General features: G+C 34.5%; 3 protein-coding genes and 1 pseudogene across 4 annotated transcripts; 1 reads left to right on the top strand and 3 right to left on the bottom strand.

Moving 5' to 3' along the window:
• Positions 1–1,455: 1,455 nt before the first annotated feature.
• BDBG_16452 (uncharacterized protein) lies at positions 1,456–1,725 on the bottom strand (the record flags this gene model as incomplete). The annotated part of the gene is made up of 1 exon (XM_031724400.1): positions 1,456–1,725. The coding sequence occupies one exon, from the start codon at positions 1,723–1,725 to the stop codon at positions 1,456–1,458; it is 270 nt and encodes an 89-aa protein (XP_031576625.1).
• Positions 1,726–7,419: 5,694 nt separating this feature from the next.
• BDBG_16453 lies at positions 7,420–7,508 on the bottom strand (annotated as a pseudogene). The gene has a single exon. The product of its transcript is annotated as a tRNA-OTHER (tRNA).
• A 4,861-nt stretch (positions 7,509–12,369) lies between these two features.
• Positions 12,370–12,582, bottom strand: BDBG_16454 (uncharacterized protein; the record flags this gene model as incomplete). Its single annotated transcript, XM_031724401.1, has 1 exon — positions 12,370–12,582. The coding sequence occupies one exon, from the start codon at positions 12,580–12,582 to the stop codon at positions 12,370–12,372; it is 213 nt and encodes a 70-aa protein (XP_031576626.1).
• A 4,692-nt stretch (positions 12,583–17,274) lies between these two features.
• BDBG_01672 (mitochondrial chaperone bcs1) lies at positions 17,275–18,723 on the top strand. The gene has a single exon (XM_031720434.1). It carries the CDS (start codon positions 17,886–17,888, stop codon positions 18,189–18,191), a length of 306 nt encoding a protein of 101 aa, XP_031576627.1. The 5' UTR covers positions 17,275–17,885; the 3' UTR covers positions 18,192–18,723.
• The last annotated feature ends 2,663 nt before the right edge of the window (positions 18,724–21,386 follow it).

The raw sequence follows: 21,386 nt of genomic DNA on the forward strand, positions 1-21,386 counted from the left end.
ATTCAGTGTATTCTGTACTAAAAAGATAGATATTCTCATGGAGATATCATAGTCAATTCATCAATTATTAGTGAGTATGAGAAATAATGAACACTCAGGTTGAATTTCCTTATCAATGAACAGATTATTAATTGATGAATCAGAAATCACTGCAGTCTCTTGTCAGACTGCAGTGAGTGAGTCTGATATCAATGAAGAAATCACTGCAGCTACTTTACAGACTGTATTAAGTAGAACCTTCAGGTTGTTTGTTATCAGTATCAATGAATTAACAAGATGAAAGTTCTTCTGAAAGATGATGTCTTTTAATATGTATAAATATCTGTTGAAGAGGTTCATCAATCTATAATTGATAAAATCATCATATTTCACAAAAATCAACTCTTTAAAATGAGAAGTTATCTTATTAATGAGCTTGAGAACTATCTTCAAGAATGCTTTGCAACCTCATCAGTGAATGCTGTATGCAGAGAGTAGAGCTTCAAGTCAGACCTTATACAGTGTTGTAACATGACAGAACCGAAGCAGTGACTAGTCAGCGGTGTTATGTAGAAGTAGTTGTTTAAGAAGCTATATAAGTGAGCTTGACTATCTTGCTTGAATAGTGAGCTCATAGACTACAGAGTTATTGTGAGAATATCACAGATATAATACTTAGTATACTAAGAAGATTGTATAAGACATGCAGTAACTCTTATATATATTTCAGTAGAAGAAAAATAAATCACTGACTTCTTTAATGAGAAGTCAGCATCTAGCTATTCTATATAGATAATGAGTGAATACTCTTCTTTTATTTTATAAGTGAGAATAGCTGAAGTAATATCTCAGTGATATCTTACTGTTAAGAAAGAGTAATCTGCTGATCTTATATAGAAGTGAGATTCTTATATTCATTAATTGAATCTTTCTATAATATATCTGAATGATGTTATAGAGTAATTGAAAACTGGTTCAGATAAGATGAAATCATCTGCATGAAAGTGATAAGCTGTGTGAAACTGCAGTGAGATCTTGACACAGCTGAGAGTGTGATAATACTCTTCTCTTTAAGAGCATAGTTCTGATGCTCTTAAGATTACTGAATTAGAAATTATCTTTATTGTATAACAATGATTATCAACTGATTTAACAGCACATATACTGTGTATGATATAAAGAAATAGATGAGTTTTTCTGCTAACTGTATAAATCTTTCTTTTCTCATCTTCATTCAAATCAAACATATGATAAGTGAGTTTCTTATATATTGATTTAAAATGTGAAAAATGTAGTTAATAAGTGACTTACAGATCTCTTATTATATTTCATTCTATATATGAAATTTCCTGCAAAAGTGATGTGTTTTAGAGACAAAGTTAACAGTAGTGACAGGATTTTTTGAAAAGATTCTCTCTCTCTGTAACACATTTTTCTTCTCTCTCTCTCATCTGTAATAGTAAGTGCATGGGAGCATTATTCTTGAGAGACAATAAGAGGCTTATTCTGATGTTTTCTAGTGAGTAAATGTCTTTGTGATGCAGCTGCGGCCTCCGTGACTGCTAAGAAAGCCAGGTTGAAGATGGAGATGACAGCATCAATGAGCTGCAGAAGCACTGCTCTCATTGCCACATCTTCTCCTGCTTCTCTTGCAGCTGTGGTGGTAGTTCCTGTGCCTTGCAGTGAGGTGTCATCCCTTCTGCCAGTTGGTTCATCTGTGTCCAGTTCTTTCTCTGCCTCTTCCATCACTGTTGTGACGCTGCCCCCCCCTCAGTCAACACAGTAGTATATGACCCTGTGTGATCATTTAAAGAGGATCTCAGAGAGAGCTTGATTCTGGAAACAGTGACTCTGAGAAGCTCAATTCATAGTTCTTCTCCTGTGACATGCCTGAGCCCTGCTCAGAATACTGCTGAGTTGAGTCTGCAGAGTTCTGTGATTTCTTTGTCTTCTCTCTGTGAGAAGGCTTCAGTGCAGTCTCTGACTGATACTATCACTTATCTGCACTGCACTAAACAGCTGAAGAAGAGAGAGATTTTATACATCTGTCTCTTCTCTCACTTCTGTTATTTTCATTGTATCTGTAACAATGACTTCTGTCTCTCTGTAAGTATTATCTCATAGAAAGATATTATGTCAGCTCTGATAAGAAGCTCAGATACTCAAGCAGTACAGAGTAAGAGTCTCAGAGCTTTAAGTATTGATAAATTCTATCAAGACTGAGAAGGTCTCTCTTGCTTATCTGTAAAAGAAGATGAAAGTGTGAATCTTCAAGATAAAAAAATACCTCAGAATGACTGATCTTAAGAAGAGATTAGTCAGCACTGCTATTAAAAGCACTATAAAGATCAATTGCTGATTAAAGAGAATCTCACTTCAGTTGAAACAGATAACTGAGATGCTTTATAAGTTGATAAGTTAATACTTTCAGTATCTCTTATACTCTTCTGCAGCATGCTTCTCTGTGATGCTGCAGTACTAACTTCTCAGCAGGCAAAGATGCTGATGCTGAAGACTTCAACAGTGAAGAATGAGTTTGATGAAGATGTGATTGTTGATGAGTAGACTCTGATCTCTTCTTTTTACTTTTTCAGCAGACTGCAGCTCTATTAGAATAGCAGCAGTCTGTGAGTTAATAATATTAATCTTTGTTGATTTCAAATATCTCTTTCTTTTCTTATTAACTGCTTCAGAAATTTTACACTTGTATAGTCTCATTAAACTTCTAAAAATTCTTTGAGAGAAAATAGAAGAAGAGTGCTATAAAGTTAATAAGACACTGACTCATCACTGCAAGATTATCTCTAAAAAACTCTTTAAGAAAAATAAGAAGTCTTAAGCAGCATTTCTTATTCAATATCTCTGATGTGTAACAGAGTGATCTCTACTAGCTGTCTCATAGCTTGTAATCTCTTTCTCAGTATTTTTCAAATGCTCAAGCAGTTCTCATGAATTCTCTGATAATGAATAATCTTTTCATTTAATGAGATATTGAAGCTTACTGTAATATGTTTACTTATTCAATATTTTCTTTATAAGATATTCAGTATTACTCTCAATCTTGATATTATTCAGCTGAGATAGCTTCACTCTGAGACATTGCTTATAGAGCTTTAAATAGAAAATATGAAAAATAGAATGAATTGATTTCAATTCTGAGAGTAATTTCAACTCATATATCTGCTTACTCATCACTCTTGTTACTGAGAAAGGTTCTAGTCACTACTCACTGAGCTTCTTACACAGTCTCATTATCTTGATATTCTTTGCTAAAAGTAGTACTTGATCTTCTATTAAGAACTTCATTAAAAGATGTTTTTAATTATAGTATTTCATCTGCTACTTCTGAGTGTGATGAATGCTTTTCACTGTCTTCTCATAGATTTTATTCAAAAGTTCTAATCTTGCTTTTACTTCTGATACTGAGAGATACTCTGTTCTCTGTACTTGTTCAATATTCTGACTATCTATTCTTCTCTTTGAAATGTTATCTGTAATGTCACTGAGTAATAAAAAATTATATCTATAATAAGTATAGAAAGAAGATATCTTTAAGATTACATTCTTTACATTATTATATACAAATTTGATGATTAAAAGATATTTGAGTCAATTATTCTGATAATATAAACTGAATGCTTAAAGATACTGTTCTAGTGTCTGATTCTAATATTCAGTCTGATCATCTGTCTGCAGATGAAATGCAGTACTGAGAAGATATCTTATTATAAGATGATAGTAAAAAGCTGATCAGTATTTGCTAATGAAGAGGAATTCTTAATCTGTTATTAATGATTTTGAAGCACTGTGATCATGAATAATAGTATCTAAAAACAGGTCAGTCAATTCAGAGGCTTTAATCTTTTTATGAATAGAGATATATTTAATCATCTTTGTAAAATGATCAATAATGATCAAAATTGAGTTATATTCTTTGACTCTTATTGACTTTGACAGGTCAACTATGAAATTCATTGATAGATTCTGTTATAAGCTCTTTGAAACAGACAGTGATATTAACTCACTGTATTACTTATATCACAGAATCTTTATTCTTTGACAGATATTATAAGTCTCAACATACTCTTTAATATCTGCTCAGAGTTTGTCTTAAATATATTTATGTTTTAGAAGCTTCTCAGTCTTCTCTAACCTGAAGTGCTCTGTATGAAGATTATTATGATGAATTCTTAATAACTTCTGACACATTGCTCTGCTATGAGAGATAAAGACTGAATCATTCAGCAGTAGAAGTTCACATTCTTCTAGTTATCAGTGACTTGATTTCTTAGCAGTATCACTCTGCTCAGAGCCTGTCTCTTTCAAGTTCAAACTGAATTCTTTCTTCTTCAACTTCTGAATTTGAGCTGCAGTAGAGGTATTCCTCTTCTGTAACTTATTAATGAATTTCAAAAGTAGTTGAATTGAAAGATTGTAGACTGTTTTATTCTTTGTCAATTCAATAATTGTAAGATATAATATAAGAAGCTCATGATCTTCAGTGTCAGTTCTCTGCAGAGACTTGAGTTTTCTTTCATCTTCTATACTGAGTCATACAGCTGCCTTATCAGCGCTGTTTCTGAGCTTCAGAGAATCTTAATTCCCTGCAGTCAGCTTCTTCTGCAGTGATGACAGAGATTCTTTTGTAGAATTCTTCTCTGTATCAATGATATTATAATTGAGCTGTCTAGACAGTGTGTCAGTGAGGTTAAGCTGACCTGAATGATATCAGATATAGAAATCATACTCTGAAAGTAGCTCTGCTCACCAGGCTTGATATTCTGTCAAGCTCTTTATTATTAAGAAATAACACAGATTTGCATGATCAGTGAGAACTTACACTGAGTACTTACTACTCTGAAGATAATGTTGCCAGATCTTAAAGAATTTGACAATTACTAACATCTTCTAATCATGAGTATCATACCTTCTCTGTGTGAGTGATAACTTCTTGAAGAAGAAGATCACTGATCTTCATTTACAGTGTCTTATAAGTTCTGTGAAAAAGCCTTCTCTCACAGACAATTCATTGTCTGTATCTTCAGAAGTGATTATTCTCTGATTCTTTCAATGTTGAAAGATCTCTGATATCAACTGTGAAAAGATTTCACAGATTCTATTCTCAGATGCATCAGTCTCACACTGACTAAGTAAGTTGAGATTAAAGTGATTCAGCATTGTGACATCTGTAAAAGCTCATTTCAATTTCATAAACATCTGCACAGTGTCTTGAGTGAGAATAAATAATCTCATTTTTCTGTCTTTCACACTTCTCTTTAACAGATCTGTAAGAGAGACAGTAATCTGTGAATATGCATAGATGAATTGTCTGTAGAAATTTACAAATTCTAGAAATATCTATATCTTGTGATATATCTGCAGTGCTGGCCAGTTCTCAATGATGAAGACTCAGCTCCTGTTCATTGAAATACTGTTCATCTTAATAATATAACCTAAGAAATCAATCTCCTGCATGTAGAATGAGCATTTTTCAGTGTTTATATAGAGTTAATACTGTCTCAAGCAACTCAACACTTCTTGAACATGAGTATCATATTCTTTCTCTGATTTCAAGAAGATTAGAATGTTATTCAGATATACTATACAGGAGATGTTGACAAGGCTCTGCAGTGCCTCATTTATATAGGTCTGAAAGATGACTGAAGTGTTACAAAGATTAAAAGATAAAACAAGATATTCAAAATTGCTGTACTTGATATGAAAAGCTGTTTTTCAAACATCATCTTTGTTAACTCTGATTCTATGATAGATATTCTGTATATCAATCTTTAAGAATATCTTTGCTTCAGATAATTGATCAATCATCTTGTCAATTAACAGTAATAAATAGCAATTCTTAACTATTATCTTATTGAGACCTCTGTAGTCTATGCATAGATGTAGTCTATCATTCTTCTTGAGTATAAAGAGTATAGATGTCTCTGCTGAACTCTTTGATAAGTGTATTCAGTTCTTTAATTACACTTCTTCAAGATATTTACACAGAACATTCAATTTCTTTATAGACAAGTTGTAAAGAGGCCTGTACAGCATCATTACACTGTCTTCAAGATGAATCTTATATTGTATCTTGATGTCAGGAAACTTCACTGCTTTTCTTTCTGAAAAGACATTCTTATAATCTGTAAAGAGACATTGTATTCATTCATCTTTAATAATGAATACTGCTGCTAATCTTGCAGTGAGAGTGATGACTTCTTCACCTATTCTCAAGTCTCAGTCATCTGCTACATAGTATATTAATTCTATCTTTTTCTTAAGATTCTTCTGATGAAACTCTTTAGATTTCTCTATTACTGTCTCTTTATCAGTGAGATGATACTGTTACATCTGAGTGACTCAGTCAATAAGAGAATTGTTTTCTCTCAATTATAAAAGACCTAGAATAATGTTCTCATCTATGATATTAACTGTGTGAAGAAGCAGACTGCTCTTCTTGAAGATTTCTTCTGAGTCTGTGATCACACACTTCACTTGAATTATGTTAAAATAATGACATTTCATTTCATCAGTAAATTTTACATGATCTGATGAATCTATCTTCTTTCAATTCTTTATCAAAGAAAAGGAATAGAATATGAAGTTGATATCTACTCTGAAGTTGAGTAGGCATCTCACTGATATCTTCTTATTTGAGATATGCATTGTGATTGTAATATGAACTCAGAGATGTGAGAATTATTAATTCTTTATTTCTTTCTCTTCTTTATCTTCTGTGAATATGTTTATCAGAAGAGAAGTTGACTTTGAGAAGATATCTTCTCAGTTTCTTTTCTTCTTCAGCTTCTTATAATTACTGATATAGTGTTCATCAGCTCTGCAGTTGAAACAGAGATCTTTATTAAATCTTTTTTAACATTTCTTCACAGTGAGTGAAGAATCAGAACACTTGAAATTCTTCTTTACTTTCTTCACACTGAAGCTGTCACAGTGCTGTTTAGATCTCATTATTGATTACTTAGAAGAGATCTTATTGACCTTTTTTTCAGAGAATTGATTATTTAAATAGATCTGAGAAGCCAGGTTGACAAGCTCAGTGCAATTGATTGATGAACTCTGATATTATAATATTATTATCTGCACCTTGTGAGTCAGCTTTATGAGATAAAGCTGTGTTTTTAATTGATTCAAATCATCATTATTATTATTATTATTCTTCCATTATACTCATATGCAAGCGGAGCTTATGATGAGTCCTTGCGTGATGTTAAATACAGGTCAAGTGTTGGTTATACAGGAGGAAATACAGGTGTTGAGACCACGCCAAGATAACAAGAACATAGGAAAATACAAAGGAGTGACAATTAGATACATGCGATAATAACTTCCCAGCCCAGGAACATAGAGCAATTCATTGGAGCGATTTGTACACCTCTGTATTTATTAGAAACCTGAGGTGCTTGAGTTCCGGATTTAATGTATCCCCTGCGGGTTTCGAACCCACGCGCCTTGGTTTCCCACGCCAAGGTGCTACCGGGTGGCCGCATTAACCATTCGGCCACCGGGGCGATTCAAATCATCAGTTAATTCCTCTCAATATTCTTCAAATCTTGCATTGAAATTGAAAGAATTCTTATTATCTTATTAATATAATGAGTTGAATCACTGTGCTGCTGTGAAGCTGTAATTACAGTGATCTTCAATTTGATTCAGTAGAAAGTTCTTGAATTCTTCCCAAGTCATGATAGTATTGATATGCTCAAGCTCTCTCTTCTTGATAGCTCAAGTAGTTGCAGAGATGTCTTCAAGAAGGTTGACAGTGTATATTACTCATATCTTATAAGTATTATACTGGCTTGAGTTAAGGCAGAATTTCTGTTCAAGGGTATGGATAAAGCTGTAGAATTCAGACAAGATGTTTCTCTTATATCTTGAAGAATCTCTGACCTTAATCTCTCTATCTTCATAATAGATGTAGGTGTGTAGGGGCTGTGGTGATAGCAGAGTGGTTGAAGACCTCATGTCAAAATGTGCAGTGAGTTCAGAAATCTCGGATTCCTGTCAGGGTAGAGGTGTACACACTCTAGAAGATGATGTAGTGTTTCTCTCAGAGAGTGAGATCAGGTCAGTCTCAGTGTGAGTGCATGAGATCATATCAGTCTGTTAGAGCTTGACTGATTCAAACTTGTAATCAGATTGAGTGATTCAAATTGTAATATGATGAAACTGAAGTGATGACTAGTCAGCAGTGTTATGTAGAGATAGTTGTTTGAGAAGCTGTATAAGTGAGCTTGACTATCTTGCTTAAATAGTGAGCTTGTAGACTACAGGGTTATTATGAGAATATCACAGATATGATACTTAGTATTCTAAGAAGATTGTATAAGACATGCAGTAACTCTTGTATATATTTCAGTAGAAGAAAAATGAATCACTGACTTCTTTAATGAGAAGCCAGCATCTAGCTATTCTATATAGATAATGGGCAGATACTCTTCTCTCATTCCATGAGTGAGAATAGCTGGAGTGATACCTCAGTGGCATCTCACTGCTAAGAAAGAGTAATCTGCTGACCTTGTATAGAAGCGGGGTTCTCATATCCATCAATCAGATCTTCCTATAATATATCCGAATGATGTTATAGAGTGGTTGGAAACCGGTTCGGATGGGATGGAATCATCCGCATGGAAGCGATGGGCCGTGTGGAACCGCAGCGGGGCCTTGGCGCGGCCGGGAGCGTGACAAGTGTAATCAGTTTTGTATTTTCAGAGCCTTCATACAATATCATTGAGATTGTAAGAGGCCTACGCCGAATAGATCGGTATGATATTGATAGGTCTTATATAACAAAGAGAAAAATGTTAGAGAAGGAAAAGAAAGAGAAAGTGTGAGAATCAGTGATTGAAGTGAATATTTATATGTGTATGTGGTGATGTATGCAGTGAAGCTTTGAAGCAGAAGAATCTATACATGTTTGTGATGGCTGAGGATCAGCAATTGAGAATGGCTGAGAATCAGAGTGTACATGTTTGAGAATGAAGTGATATACATTCAAGAATGAAGTAGTATGAATCTGTGAAGTGTAACAGAATAGTCTATATGATTGATCAGGCGCAGCCCGCCACATTAGCCTTCTCTTTCCAGAAGCAGTTCCCATCGGTCAAGGGCCTCTGTTTCAGATAATGCGGAACTCGGAGTCCAGGTCGGGCGATCATATCCGACCCATTTCACGAGATATTGTTAGACTGGCCGCCGGGACCATGAATTTCACGTTTGGTCTCATTTGGTCTGGTCCCATACATTTCTTGGCGTGAATCCCGCTGGGACTGGCTATCAAAAAAACATGCAAAGTGACTATATATCAGATCTTAAAATGAAACCATGACTTGAAAAAAATGAGAAAGTGGTCTCATTTGGTCCCATTTAGTCTCATTCTTGGCATAAAGTTACTATTTTTAGACATTTTAAGGTTTTTTTTAGACTATTTTTAATTTTTTAAAAAGTAACACTTTTTGATAACACTCAAATAAGATTTAAAGTCATTTAAAGCAATAAAAATAATTTAAATTAAGAAGTGGAAATCATGATCTCATTTGAAAAATATGACAAGAGTAGACAGTAAGTCTCACTGGGACAGTATGAGACTACTATCTAATGTTAAAACTGTGTAATGGGATCAGTCGAATTGGTAATGAGACTATCAAAAAATCTGGTCCTGGTCCCAGACACGGTCACACGGTCAGTCTAGATATTGTCGGCCGCGGCCGCGGGATCGTAGGGCATTATTGTCATCGATTGAACATTCTGAGATGTCAGTTCTTATACGTAGTTCTGGGGGGAATCGGGGTGCTCCTTGATGTACTGCTTTGGTGAGCGCTTGAAGAAGTTCATCAGTTTGAGCTGTTACATGCCATAATTCATCTAGTATAGATTCGGGAGAAGTCAAGATATCAGTATCAGTGTCAGTGTCAGTTCAGAGAGGGAGTGTTCTAATCAGAGAAGTATGTATAGTGTCATGAGTTGTTTCATCTTGATCAACTAATATCTTCAGATCTAGAAGTCAGTGTTCTCAGTTCATTCAACAGGTATCTGCTATGTTGAAAGGCATATCTTACTCTCATTATAAGAGAGCATCTGTCATTGAGTTCTGACTGTCAGAACAGTAGTATATTATAAAATGAAAGTGACTTAAGAACTCAGATTATTACATCTATTATTCAGTGAGTTTACAGATAGTTGTGAAGTATTTAAGATTCTTATGATCTGTGATTATCTCAAATTCAGAGATACTTCAGAGTTCAGAGTCTCACTCTTCTAAACAGTATATAATTGTAAGAAGTTCTCTGTCATAGATCTTATAATTGTATTCAGTGAGACTCAGTTTCTTAGATATGAAGATACATGATTATAGAACATCTTTATTATTATATTATAATATCACTTCTTCTATTATATAGTCAGAGAAATCAGTCTCAACAACTGTCTTATGATCAGAATTGAATATTATCAGTAAAGAGATATTAATGAACATCTTCTTTATCTGTGTAAATGCAGCTTCAGTGTCTGCTGATCATTGAAATACTGAGTCTTTCTTAGTGAGATCTGTAAGTGATCTTGTAATATCTGAGAAATTTCATATAAATCACTGATAGAAGTTAGTGAATTCAATGAAGCTTTGTATATCTTTCACAGTATATGAAGCTTCTTATTCAAGAATGACAGAGATCTTCTCAGAATTTATTTAAATCTTCTTATCAGCTTCTATAATGAAATCTAAGTATTTAGTACTCTTAACTTTGAAATCACACTTGTCAATATCAATTGATAGTTGTACTTCTCATAGTCATTGTAATACTCTTCACACATGCTCTTGATACTCTTTTCTGAATTTATCAGTGAAGATGAGAATGTTATCTAGATAAGTAGATACAAACTCATCAAGAAAATCTCAGAGTGCTCAGTTAATATACTTCTGAAATATACTGAAAATGTTAGTCAGTTCAAAGAATGTAACTATTCATTCAAAGAGATTATAACATGTTTAAAATACTGTAAGTTATTCATCTTCTTCAGTGATATAAATCTTATGAAACACAGTGATAATATCTAGCTTTATAAATTATTGAGCTCATCTGATCTGTGTTAGAGTTTCATTGATGAGAGATAAGAAATATTAATCTTTCTTTATCAATCTGTTCAGACCTCAGTAGTTTATACAGAATCAGAGTTCTTTATCTGACTTCTTTATAAAGAGAATAGAAGCTGTAGTAGAAGAGTTACTAATATATATAAATTTCTTATCTAACAGATCATTGAGTGTCTTCTGAAGAAGAAGAAGTTCATCTCAAGATATATTATAAAGAGAGTCTCACAGTGACTCAGAGTTCTTATTATTCTTCTTTTCTAACTTAATACTGTGATTCACTTCTGAGTCTTGTAAAGAAGATATATTCATAATATTATCTTATCAGAAGATATCTAGATATTCATAATATTATTGAGAGAGTTTTGTGTGAGAATCTGTTATTATAGTATAAGATAACTTTTCTAGAGCTTTCTTGATATCAGTCAGACTGACAGAATAGATTGATATATAGTTCTGCTATCAGTGACTTTGTCAGTGACTCTGTCAGCAGTTTTGATGACTTCTTTTTCAGAGCATTTCATAAGTGTTGACAGAGATCTGTATCAGATTCATAGTCTTATAAATATCATCTCCATGAATTCTATCATTATTAGAGAATATTAAACTCCTGTTTCAAGTGTTTAATAAGATGCCTTATTCAGATAGTCAGACAAGTTCTAATATTATATTATAATCAAGATTATCAACTTTATATATATAGATGTCTTCACACTGATGTTCTTTAACATCTATATTTAGTTTTATCATATAACAGATGCAAGCATCTTTTAAATTATCAAATTCTGTAAGAAGTCAGAGTTTTAATAAGAAGATATGCTGAAGATTATAATATCTTACAACTGAAGATTTTATCATTGTATAGTGATATAGACTGCTATCTATCACAGCTTTTATATTATACATATTATCAATCACAGTAGATACAAGAATTGCATTCATTGTCATTTTCTCTTTAAATTGTTATTGTCTGACCTCTTCAAGCTTCTATTTATAAATTTGAATAGAAGCTAATCTTTTCTCTGTTTTATCAGAGCATCTTCATAGTTATCTTCTGAATCTTTCTCTAATGTAATATGATTGATATGAACAGACATTGATTCATTCTTCAAGTGAGAAGATACATAGACTGATTAGTAGTTAAAAGCAATATGTTCTGATCAGTTACAGTTAATGCAAACTTCACATTGATGTTGATCAGTGACTTCTTCAGAAGTGATTTCAGAGACTCAGAGACCTGTTTAAATGACAGAAATTCTTGCTTATGCATAGACATTTGAATCTATTCAGTTCATAGCATCTGCATCATTGCTATTCTTCAGTGCAGGTGTATGAGTCACTGAGATGTAACATCTTCTGCCACTGTTCTGTATACTCTTGAGCTTGATAAGACAGTCATTCAATGTCTGAAGCTGTGTGTAGAAGTCTTCATAAGTCTGGTCTTCATCTACACTTATAAGAGCCTGTAAGAGTTCAAAAGTCAATATCTTCTTGAGCATGCTAATCTTTATTTGATTATCTCAAGATTGATTATCTGCTTCTAGAATCTTGATGTTGAAGTCAGAAATAAATGTTGTAAGAGAAGTGTTTCTCTGTCAGATACTCTGTAATCAATTTAACACTTTCTGTTGCATGGCAGTGTCTCAGAACAGAATATCAAGATATCTGATAATATTATCAGGTGTTCATAACACTGGTTCACATGCTTTCATTCATGAATGAAACTTCTGTTTCATGCAATCTTTCAATCATTCATTGATATATCAATCTTGATTAATTAATGAACTGATGACATCTTCATCTACACTCAGTTTCACAAGCATTTCCATTCTTCATGATGAGTAGAGAGTGAGATTGAAAGCATTGAAATATGCAAGAGCATCTAAGCATTTCTTCAGCACTTTTGGATTTGATTCTGTAGGTGTTAAAATTGCATGAGTTAATCATTGAATCTCTTCATATTGAAGTTATTGAGTTACATGCATATCAGCTATTTATTATTATTGTAATTTCAACATTGCTCAGAGTCATTGTGACATCATGTCTATGCTCACATTCAAGAGTTTCATATTATCATTAGACATGATTATATCAATCATCAGATGTGTAATTATATGAATATCTCATACATCTGAAGATCAGAACTCTTAGGTCTTTCACTGATATTCTCTTTGTAAGATCTTATTGCAGGGTCAGAGTGACTGATAAGTAAGCTTCTATCTGAGAACTCAGTGTCTACTTTAACTGATTGTTTCTCTTTTCTTATATGTTGTTATATGTTCAGATATCTCTCAATGAATAATCATTTCTAATGAGAAGATAATGCATGAATAATTGTTTTCTAATAAGAAGATAATGAACATTTTTCTAGTGTAAGAGGTCTACACTGAATAAATCAGTATGATATTGATAGGTCTTATATAACAAAGAGAAAAACATTAGAGAAGAAAAAGAAAGAGAAAGTGTGAGAATCAGTGATCAAAGTGAATATTTATACATGTATGTGATAATGTATGCAGTGGAGCTTCAGAGCGGAAGAATCTATACATGTTTATAGCAGCTGAGGATCAGCAATTAAGAATGGCTGAGAATCGGAGTGTACATGTTCAAGAATGAAGTGATATGCATTTGAGAATGAAGCAGTATGAATCTGTGAAGTGTAACGGAATAGTCTATATGATTGATCAGGCGCAGCCCGCCACAGAGATTGACATAAGGTTAAGCAGCTCTGTGACTGTAATAACTGTCTCATCTTACATCTTTTTCAGAGCTGAAGAGTCTATTAATAGTGATCAGAACTTCTCAATAATTAAATCAATCAATCATTTGAATACTTTCTCTTACTGTGAAGTATGAGAGAGAGTCAGCTCTCATTTTATATCTTCACTGAGTATATATACCATAGCTGCATTCAAATTCAATTCTTCACAGTCTGAGTGAATGATTGCAATATCACATTTCAGCAGATTCTTGATGAATTGATTGAAGATCTGTAGATATCTCAATGTCTCATCCTTGCATTTCAATAGAAATATTCACCTCATTCAGATAACATCATCTGTAATCATCATTGCAAGCTTCTTGTCAGTGTAAGATGATATATCATTCTCAGTTTCAAGAGTCTCATCATCATCAAATATATTCACTCAAATCTTCAAGGCCTTGCGAGTGGCATGACATGATGTGAAATTCTTGTAGAATGCACATTTCTGCTTAGCCTTAACACATGTGAAACAGAATGATAATTTCTTCAGACTGATAATAATAATATCAAATCATGAGTCTCTGATCATTTTTAATATACTATTTTCACTTATATGATCAAGTTGATGATGTCATTCATCTATCAGAAGCAGTTTTGAAAGAACTGTAGATAATTGAGATGAAGATGAGATAACAAAGAAATCAGTATCTGAATTCTTAGAATTGATTAACTGTTCAATCTTCTCATAGCTGAAAGATCTCAAAGACTCTGCATTCAGATCATAATCTGTTGAGATTGTCTTTGATTTCAGAACAGTCACATATGTCACTACTTTATACATTGAGTCATTCATTATCTCATGAAATGTCAGTGAGCTGTTGAATAGAATGTAAATATTATTGTAGAACAGATTGGCATAGAAGATATCACTATTAATAGATGATAGAAACTCAAAGTAGTTTTCAGTATTAACTTGTATATCACAGTGAATATAGCTCTGACATTTCATAAGCTCAGCAGAGATCAGATTTGTAGATAGTTCTGACATGTAGTATACATAATTAAATTCTATCAATCTTTCACTCACTGAGATGAACACAGTGCTGACACTCTGAACCTTCAGAATAGTCTTATTGATCACTTAAACTGTTGAATTATTGATTGCTATAAGTTCTGAAAATCATGATCTATCACTCACTATGTAGCATTCAGTGCTACTATCTTATATAGTGAGAGAATCCTTGTGAAGTTTCATAAAACAGGCTGATACATTGATAATCTCTGCAAGGTTTGTCATCTGATAGGTCTCTGATTCATCTATAATAAATAGTTAAGTTCTATTCTTACTATTGTTCTTTTTCTTCTTTTTCTTGAATTTCTTTATTCTCACAGCATTGTTTATTCTTCAATTATTCAGAGCACTGTCTGAATTGATCAATTAACAGATGTCAAAGTGAGATCTCTCACATTCAGAACATGTTGATGAATTTCTCAATCTCTGATGATTTCAGAAGCTCTCTTAAGTACTATCACAATCATGTTCAGTACAGTCTTCACAGGCTGAATTCAATGTATTGTTGTTAGAATTGATAGATATAGTAATTATTGTAGCAGTAGTTATTGTAGCAGAGTTAACTGCAGAATCTGTATTCTGTAGATTCTTTTTATCTTTTAAAGAATTAAGCTGTGAACAGATCTTTTTCATGAGAAGATCAATATTTAATATCACAACTGTGAATTTGAAATTCTGTATCTTCTCTATCTTCTTCTGAACATAATTTCTTCAATTGTTGAGTAGAACTGAGTAAAAGATATTAAATATTCATACATCTGAGAGAGAAGTATTCATCATCTTCAATTTTATAATAATGAACTGAAACTTATTAAAGAATGTATGTAGATTAATGATCTGTGTATTATCAAGAAACATGAATTTCAGAACTGTCTCATAATATAACTGTGTTTTAAAAACAGAGTATTTCTGTTCAATCACATTTCATAGAGTATAAGTAATCTGATTTTCATTATATTTGAAGAAACATGGTCTGACACCTGCACTCAATGAGTTCAAGATGAATATGTAAAGTTATCAGTTTCTGATATTTTAGAATAGTACTCATTCATCATCTCTTTATAGAGAGTTCTGAGTCTGTTGTTTCTCTATCATATATTAACACTATGTATCAACCAGTTTCAATTTCATGAAGATACTTCATGTGATGTAATTAAATATGTTAGTTAGACTGTTTAATCTCACAGTATTCTTGACATCTTTCTTAAATTGAGAGATTGTCTTATCAACACAGCTATTCAGTTTACAAAGATTGAATTTCAACCTTTCACTGAGATTAGAATCTCATGTGACTGTACAGACTGTTAAGATAATGACAGAATAATTATTAACATTCTGTGATTAATCTGTGAAGATTGAGAATCTCTGTTAACAGAGTTTTTTCAGTTATAGTTCAAGTTCTAGAACTCTTCACTTCTTCTTCTTCATTTTAAATATTATCTTAAGATACTTTATCTGTTGATCTGATCTTATCTCATCTGAACTGTTAACTTCATAAGAATTAGCTTTATTAAGCTATTAAGTAGATCAGAGAGCCGGCCTGATTATGTCAAAAGCTGTATTCAAATCAGCTTCAAATTGAGAGAGTGTTTCAGAGTGTTTATTAATGAAGCTTTCAAATACTTTAGAAGAATGTTCACTGATAGAGTAAGAGTGTAAAGAATTATCATCATCAACTGTAACTAACTCAGTGAAAAGAATACAAGATTGTAAATATGTATATAAGTGAGATTGTATTGAATTCATTATCTTAATATTTATTTATTGAATTCTTGTCAATATTATTCTCTTTTTCTTGCTTTTTTTTTACAATGTGATGCATTTTCTGCAAGCCTCTTTTTTTTTAAGTGAGCAGTAGTATTATTGATCAATAAGATCTCAATACTGATAGAATAAAACAATTTTAACTTCTGATAAGTGTATCAAATGAAGCAGTAGTTAAATAATGATTATATTGACAAGGAATTCTGAATTGGCAGTGATTTTGCACAAAACAGGTCTCATAACCTGTGAAAGGTGTAAAGCTTGTGTGATTGAAAGGTTGCTAGCTTGTGGAAAGTTATATGGTGGAAGGATTAGTAAGCCAGATCACGTGATCTGACAGTTCTCGCACGTCGTTCGGGACGGAGGGGGGCAAATATTTGCTGGGAAGTTCATCACTTTACTGTCGATGACGCTATAAATGTATACATGAGACATGTCAGGTGACTTTTGGTTCTGCCTGGCTTGAAAAGATATGACACCGCGCTTGAGGATCCTCTGCACTGACGTTACATGTAGCTTGGTGTTAGGTTACATTTTCCAGCGTCAATACCAGAAATACATCTAGTGCCGTGGGGTCAACGTCGCGGGGTCACGTGCTCGAAGCTAGATGACACGAGGCAAGCGAGAATGCAAGGATGAGAAGGCGGGGCAGTTGAGAGAAGTTGGCGTTTGGGAGATGCAACGAGAACGACGCAGGAATATATATTTATATACGGATAGAAACTTTCGACTCTCCATACCAACCGTGACCTACCAGAGACAGCTTTCGAAGCAAATTCACTCTGATGGATTTCCCAGTCTTTGCGACAATGACCGATAAAACGTCTATCTTTGATCACTTGGGTGACAGGTGGAGGCAGCCTGTGACCAAGGATGTGCGACCAATTTCGAGCGTCATCCTAGATTTGCAGGTGATAGAATATTTATTACAGGATGTCCGTGACTTCCTTGACCTGAATGCTTGAGAACAGTATCGTGACATTCCATACTGACGAAGCTATCTGTTTCATGGGGCTCTGGGAATGGGAAAGACAAGCTTGACCTTGTCCATCGCAGGGTGTTTTGGTTTGAATATATACACAATCAACCTTTCCAGCATCGATGACAACGGCCTGAGGAACTTGTTCGCCAACCTTCCTGGCCACTGTGTTATTCTTTTGAAAGATGTGGAGGTCGTCAATTCAAGCTCGCCTGAGGGAATGGCTTCTCTGACAACACTACTCGATGTTGTCGACGGTGTAGGAGATGGCTAAGTGTTAATCATGACAACCTGTCATGTCAAACTAGTCAACAGCGCACTTTTGCGAGCCGGTCACATGGATGTGAAAACCGAGTTCCACCTCGCAGATAAAGAAACAATAGCCCGGCTCTTCTGGTTTGCCTTTGAACAGGAGGCAGTCGACCCACTAGCACATGAGTTTGCTGGTAAGGTACCGGAGCTGGAATTCAGCCCTGCTGAAATTCTGTCATTCCTGATAGAGAACAGGCGGTCTCCTAAACAGGCTGTTGATAACGTAGCGGCATGGATGGCGGATATGAGGAGCAAAAGGAAGAAGGGTGGAGTTTAAAAAGGCTGGTCCTCCCGCCACACACTTCGACCACCTGAAGAAGCTGTTCCTTCAACGAGACAGTAACTTTAAATGCTAGTCTCCTTGAGTTTATGGCATCGGCCGGTTCAATGGGGTCCCAGAAACTGGCGAGCGGTAGTTACATTTTGCATGTTAGGATGACGCGGACCTCGAATATGTATCTACCACTAAATACCATACCTCTATTTTTAACACTTCTTTGTAGGACTTCAAGTTGCGTTTGCAGACGTGATACGACATCGAGTAGGTTTGGGAAAGCGATTTTGGATCCATCAAGGTTCTAGGCGTCTTGAATAATCTCCTCACCATTCAGTACAAGGGTCTGTAACACGGCAGTGGACATTCTGGAAGGATGGAGAATATTGTTTGGGGGTCTTACAGAGGGCAAACAAAATGGTGTACTTGGGGGGTCGAGATAGGTTAAAACTACTTGGTGCGATAATGAGATCCCGCTTCGCGGGGGCCTTCAACCTTTCGAAAGCCCTTGAGAATTTCCAAGCCTTCAATACACACAGAACAGTTGGCTAAGGAATTGTACGGTAGATCTCAATCAGGTAAGGAATAGTGATTAATATTAAGTAAGAGGTTGGTTCTAGTAACGAGAAGAAAGAGAGGAAGAAAGGAGGAAACTAGCTCGGAGAATCTCGTCCCCAACACAAGTGAGGAGAAAGGGAAGATGGAGCGATATAAGCAAAGCTAGGAGGAGCACTAGCTTCATATGCCTTCAGCCCCCTTAATAATCATCCTTCAAGACAGACGGAGAGCGAATGTGAAAGACCGCATCGTCTACAAGATTCATTAGATGAGCTAGGGACAATTTCATTGATCAGATGAGGGTGTATTGAGCAAGTTCGGAGAAACGGTAACCTACGAACAGAGGAGAGATTCATATGACATCTACAGTACGCCCTCCACACTTCCCGTCGATGTATGGCTAGTGATGTTTACAAAATTTGACTAACTTCCATCAATTATTGAACTACGACAGAAAAATCAAACAAGGCGGATCTTGCACTGGATAGAACGCGACTCATCGAGATTCAGCGTTAAAACAAGCAGCGTTGCCATACAATTACTGACCGAAAAACATGAAGAAGTAAGAAGGAAAGAAGAAAGGAAGGAAAGAAAGAAAGAAAGAACAAAGCGCGCGCATTAGTCCCAGGAGGAGGACTGCCTGACAGACGACCTCCACAAACAAAAGAGCCGGGGAAGAGGTTTAGAAATCCGTCCCAGTCCATCTGCCAAGAAGGTAAACTCCGAAATAACATCTCGTCAAACAAAACGCTAGAGTGCCTCCAGATTGATCATCCACATCAAACATTCCACTACAAAACATAAAACTGAGACGCAAGAACATGTTGGGTCGGCCAGACTTCCACAGTGGATCATGTGTTGTGCACTTGAGTGCTCTCTGTAAGGTTCTTGAAAGAGTCTGTGGGATTGATAATTGCATGTGCCCTGGTGTAATTCTTCACCTTTCCTCTTTCTTTGCTGGTTTTGGCAATCCAATTCTCCACATCAGCCACTGCGTCGGTAGGCAACTGCTTGTGTTCAAGCAGGAACAATAGCAGGATCTCAGCTGGGCTGAATACCTGATCTGAAACCTTGACAGCAAACTCATCTGCAAGTCACTCAATTGTTTCAATATTGAACTTCTTTTCTGTAGTGCGCTGATCCTCATCTGACCACTTGAAAATCATGCAGAAAAGATGAGAACTCATTTTGTGATCAGCAAGCTGAAATAAAACCTGTCTATTCACACAGCCAGAGCAGATGAGTGTGTCATTCAAACACTCAATGTGATTTATCATTATAATCAGCAATTGACCTTTCTATGAAGACACATCATTCAGAGCATTAAGAAGTATGAGCAGAGATACATTTCTCTGAGACTTACTCTTCTGTGAAGAGTCTACTGCAGTCTGACCAGTGTTTTTCATTGTTTCACTGTCTTCTGTTCATACAGTACTAGCAGCATTGATATCTTCTAAGAGAATGACACAATGCAGGAGAAGCTGGATAAATAAACTGCTTAGACAGCTGTTATTGATGCTTGAAAGATTGAGTACATAGATATCTAGCTCAAAATACCTGGTGACAGATAAGCTGAAACTGAACTTCTCAGTTTTAAAAGACTCATACAGCAGGAACTCTCTTTAATAGAGAATTCTATATCTTGTATATCAGCTCTGAGCTCACTTGTTCAGGAAATTCTTAATATCTTTCAACAGAGCTGTTTTCTCACTCTTATTTATAATAACTGTTGAGATTGATCTGATGTCTCTTGTCTTTGCCTTTCTTCATTCATTATTATAATGCTCAAAGACTGTAGTCTTTCTCTGAATAAGTTTAAGATACTCAGCTCAGCAATTACTAAGAAGTGCTCTCAGAATTTACAATAATCTGCTGATACAGAAAATGAAGATCTATTTCTTAATCTCTTTTATTATGCACTGAAACTGAAGCAGATGATTTCTATACATGAAGAAGAATAATTCATTTCAAGATAAAAAGTGCAAAGATTTTTTCTTATACTCATTTAAAAGATTATCAGTATATACTCTTCTTTGCATGCTGCTGATAATTGTATAACTAGCTACAGTCTCATCACTTATTGAAATATAGCATTTATCTGATTTCTTCATTTCTTCTCATTGTTTTCTTATAAATGTGAAAAGATCAGAATAAGTAAGATTATCTGATTTGTAAGTGTCTATGATTTCTCTTACTTCATGAGACTTTTCAATTATAAGTCTCTTCTTTTTTAACACTGATGATAGTGCTGTGAATAATTATAATTCACTTAGATCTTGCATCTTTATCTTTATAAGATATGAATTATTTATTAAGTTATATAAGACTTGTCTCTCTAGTTCTTTCAATACATATGTTCTCAGAGCATGTGATTTGAGTATTTTATATAACTTAAATCATCTAGATTGAAACTTCTCAGAATTCTCATTGTATATAAGAACTCACATTTTCATCTTGACACTCAATTGCTTAACTAGTGAGTCTTGTATTCTTTTCAATTGAATTGCTCAGTTCAGAAGTAACTTATTAACTTTTATACATGCATGACTGATCTCTTTCAATCTTGATTTCATATCTGCAACTGCTATATTCCAGCTATCTATTGCTGTTGTAATTTCAACATTGCTCAGAGTCACGGTG

The sequence above is a fragment of the Blastomyces gilchristii genome (assembly GCF_000003855.2).
Source record: "Blastomyces gilchristii SLH14081 genomic scaffold supercont1.3, whole genome shotgun sequence".
Classification (NCBI taxonomy): Eukaryota; Fungi; Ascomycota; class Eurotiomycetes; order Onygenales; family Ajellomycetaceae; genus Blastomyces; species Blastomyces gilchristii.